Consider the following 3,643-nt stretch of genomic DNA (forward strand, 5'->3'; position numbering starts at 1 on the left):
ATTATGCGCATTTGTTTATTCATTTCTGAGTATAGCTAGCTAGCTGGTACACATACTGCGTATAGATAGATAGATAGATAGATAGATCTGTCTGCTGTTTAATGATGTCATAGAGTCTCTAATTTGACCTTATTTGTGATTAAACCCATAAATTAATTGAATTGGATGTAAAGTTTATTACATCACCAGAGGGTCTTTTAAAAAAACATATATTGCAGTATATTTTATTTCTCAATTTTATTCATAATTTAGAAATTTTTATGCTAATATTTGAAAGGAAAACTAAGTAGAAGCAAGGCTGCAGCTAAAGATTCATCACCCCCCCACCCCGAGATTTCCTTTTCAATAAAGACAAAAACAAAAAAATACACCTGCACTGCTTCTATTAACCATTTTATTTCTAGAACACACTCTGCTGAAATTATTTGTGATGCTTTTATTGGATTGTTTTATTTTAGGGATGTCCAGTTCTGGTCCTCAGAGGCCACAATTCTTCAGGTTTTAGTTGTCTCCCTGCTCCAACATCTGATTCATATGAAATGGTTCTACTCAGCAGCTTGTTGTAAAGTTCTGCCCAAACATGTTGACCCATGAATCTGATCAGGTGTGTTGCAGCAGGAAATATTCAAAAGCTGCAGGACAGCGGCCCTCGTGGACCAACTTTAGACGTCCCTGTTTTACTCCCAGAAGACTTTTTTCTGCTGACACCTTCCTGCTATTACAGGACTGCAAACCTTACAGGATCCATTACATTTGATACATTTATGTGAGACAGTCTTCAACAGCAAACCCACAGCTGACAGAACCAGGCTGGATTTCCTGCAGGTTTTTCACAGAGTTGTGCATTAAACAGACTCCGCAACATTGTAATCTCACATTTAGAACACTACTGGGTAAAAAGTTGGTTACTGACCTAAAACGAACCGCACAGATGAACACAAACCATGAAAAGCTCCAAACAGAGAGCTTCGTGTGAAATTATTTCCTTTTTCACCAGTAAAGCAGCATCTTTATGACATTCAGGTAAACGGTCCACATGACTGATTACACACCAACATCCCCATTACTGAACTTAGGAGATCTGTTGTTGAGCGTGTTCAAAGCAAACCACTGCCCCATTCTTTGGTCCCATTATGGTGGCATGCAGTCCAAGAACTCATGGCAGATGCACTGGCAGAGTCCGTAGACCATGATCATGACGAGGCTGGCGGGGACCAAACTCACCAGCAGCACCCCGACTGTTGTCCTCTGCAGGATGAGCAGGTAAACCCCCATGGGCAGAGAGCTGAAGTAGAGGAGCCCCAGCACCCAGACCAGTGCCCGAGCTGAAGTCTGACACAGCAGGGCTGCACAGTTCCACACAGTCCACCTCTGTGTGATGGATGCAATAGAGTCCAGGCTGGATGAGCGGTAGCCAGGGTTTAATGTGGGAGAACCATGCTGCTGATGATGGAGGTCTTGGCTGGACGTAGATGCTGGTGGAGGCTCCATAATTGTGATGACTACAAAATTAGGGGAGCTCCGGATGGTGGAGTAGGTAGTTGGAGAAGAACTGGAGGACATGGAGGAAGGGGACATCAGCGGTGAGTTTCCACCCATCAGGGAGCTCAGGCGTCGTGGGCTGAGGAGCAGCTCTGTCGTCGTGTCCTGGTGGAAGTGAAGGTTCCTCTGATTCCTGCTTTGGAGAGCCAGCGTTGCCACCAGGTTACAGTCATCTGGCAGGCTGCTCACCGCCTCTCCTGGTAGTCTGGTCACATAGCGACAGAAAGGACACACCAAGGCGTTGGGAGGCGACTCACCCAGGTCTGAGATCTTAATGAGGCATTTAGAGCATATGCGGTGGCAGCACTCCAGCATCTTCGGCCTGCGACTCCCCAAGTTGAATGCAAAGTAGCAGATCTTACACTCCAGCTCATCTGTGCTCATTATGTCCAAGTAGCCACATCCACCACTGCCGTCGTCAGTGCTTCGCAGCCCAAGCATTGTCCTGATGTTAAACTTTCTCCTCCTCAGAGATCAGCAGAAAGAGCTGAGCAAAATCTCAGTACAGAGGGAGCGCTCCCCAAACATGTAGACGCTGACAAAGGCCCGTTTCACTGATAGTGGAGTGTTCATCGTTGCTGTCCAGCAGGCTCCTGCGCTCAGTGTGTTTGTGTGTCTTTGTGTGTGTGTGTGTGTGTGTGTGTGTGAGAGAGAGATTTTGGAGGCAACGTGGGAAGCTCCTCGCAAGTTCTGGCCTCTGTGGTTTCCCTGCCTCCTGGCAGTTGGGGTGACTGACTTCGTTTGGGGCAAAAAGCCTTTCATGATCCGCACGGAACGAAAAAAAAAGAAAAGAGGAAAGTGAGAGAGATGCTGAGAGAGAGAGAGAGAGAGCGAGAGAGAGAGGAAGAGATAACTGTTAACACAGCAAACAGTGCCGAAAGGACAACAAAGCAGAGCCTGTACAAACCAGAGCTGGAATTTTCGAGTCTGATCTTTTGTTGCTCAGTGAAATTCAGTCCAATTAGTGGCTGATGCACACACACACACACACACACACACACACACACACACGCACACACACACACACACACACACACGCACACAGAAAATCTATGGTACTCTGTGCATGTGCAAGACAACCTGAATGAGTGTTTATTGTGTGACTGGCCCTTAAACAGTGTTTCAAGCAATTCTGTATATGATGTCCTAACAAATCAATATGGATGAGACCCAATCTGATTAATTTAATTGTCCAAAATGATACCAAGTTGAATAAAAATCTAGATTTTATTCCGATATTACAGTCCAGTGCTCCAAATTATTCTGCAAAATCATTTCAAATCACTAAAGAGGCTGCAAAAGAACTCAAAATGTGCACTTTTCCTTGTGTTTTTATTTATTTATTTTTTATTATATGAGATCCTTTTTTTTTTTTAAAAACCATCCTTGTTAACATAGAAGTCTTTTTTATTTGAAGAGACCAAAACTGGGAGTGGGTTTTACCCAGGTGCTTCCTCCCACCGTCCAAAGACATGCATGTTAGATTAACTGGTTACTCTTGCCCCTAGGAGTGAGTGTGAGTGGTTGTTTGTCTCTGTGTGGGCCTGTGATGGACTGGTGAGCTGTCCAGGGTGTACCCTGCCTTTTGCCCAAAGACTGTTAGGATAGGCTCCAGCTTCCCCGCAACCCTGAATTGGATTAAGCTGTTAGAATAATGAATGGATGAATGAGACCAAAAATGCCCTCCAACGTTGCAGTTTGGAAATTTACTGCCCCCACCCTCAGAGATTATCCTTTCAAAGAAGCACTACTGACCTTTGATAGATTTTCTCAGTGAGGCGCCCTTTGATAGCAGCTGATCCAGCAGCCATTCTGCATCCTGTCTCTTCTCTGAGCTCTACCCGGCCAGTAAAAGTCAGTCTAATGTTGACTCTTGTCTCATCTCTTGCTTCGTGCTTTTCTGATCACACATGTTTCCACAACAGATTCTTTCCTGCCACAGTACCAAAGCAAAGTAAAGCCTTATTCTCACTTTTGTCCAATATTTTTCTTTTTTTTTTTTTTTTTAGTGTTGCAGTGAAACCAGCAATGAAGCAGCATAAGAAAACAGAAACCAAGGGGTAAAAATACAGGGAAGACAATCAGGTGAACTAAACAGGAA

At 44.5% G+C, this 3,643-nt stretch overlaps 1 protein-coding gene across 1 annotated transcript; it reads right to left on the reverse strand.

Annotated features, from left to right (window-relative positions):
* Window positions 1–1,131: 1,131 nt before the first annotated feature.
* rnf182 (ring finger protein 182) lies at window positions 1,132–1,983 on the reverse strand (the record flags this gene model as incomplete). Its single annotated transcript, XM_079243325.1, has 1 exon — window positions 1,132–1,983. One exon carries the CDS (start codon window positions 1,981–1,983, stop codon window positions 1,132–1,134), a length of 852 nt encoding a protein of 283 aa, XP_079099451.1.
* Window positions 1,984–3,643: the final 1,660 nt, after the last annotated feature.

The sequence above is a fragment of the Telmatherina bonti genome (genome assembly GCF_933228915.1).
Source record: "Telmatherina bonti genome assembly, chromosome: 7".
Classification (NCBI taxonomy): Eukaryota; Metazoa; Chordata; class Actinopteri; order Atheriniformes; family Telmatherinidae; genus Telmatherina; species Telmatherina bonti.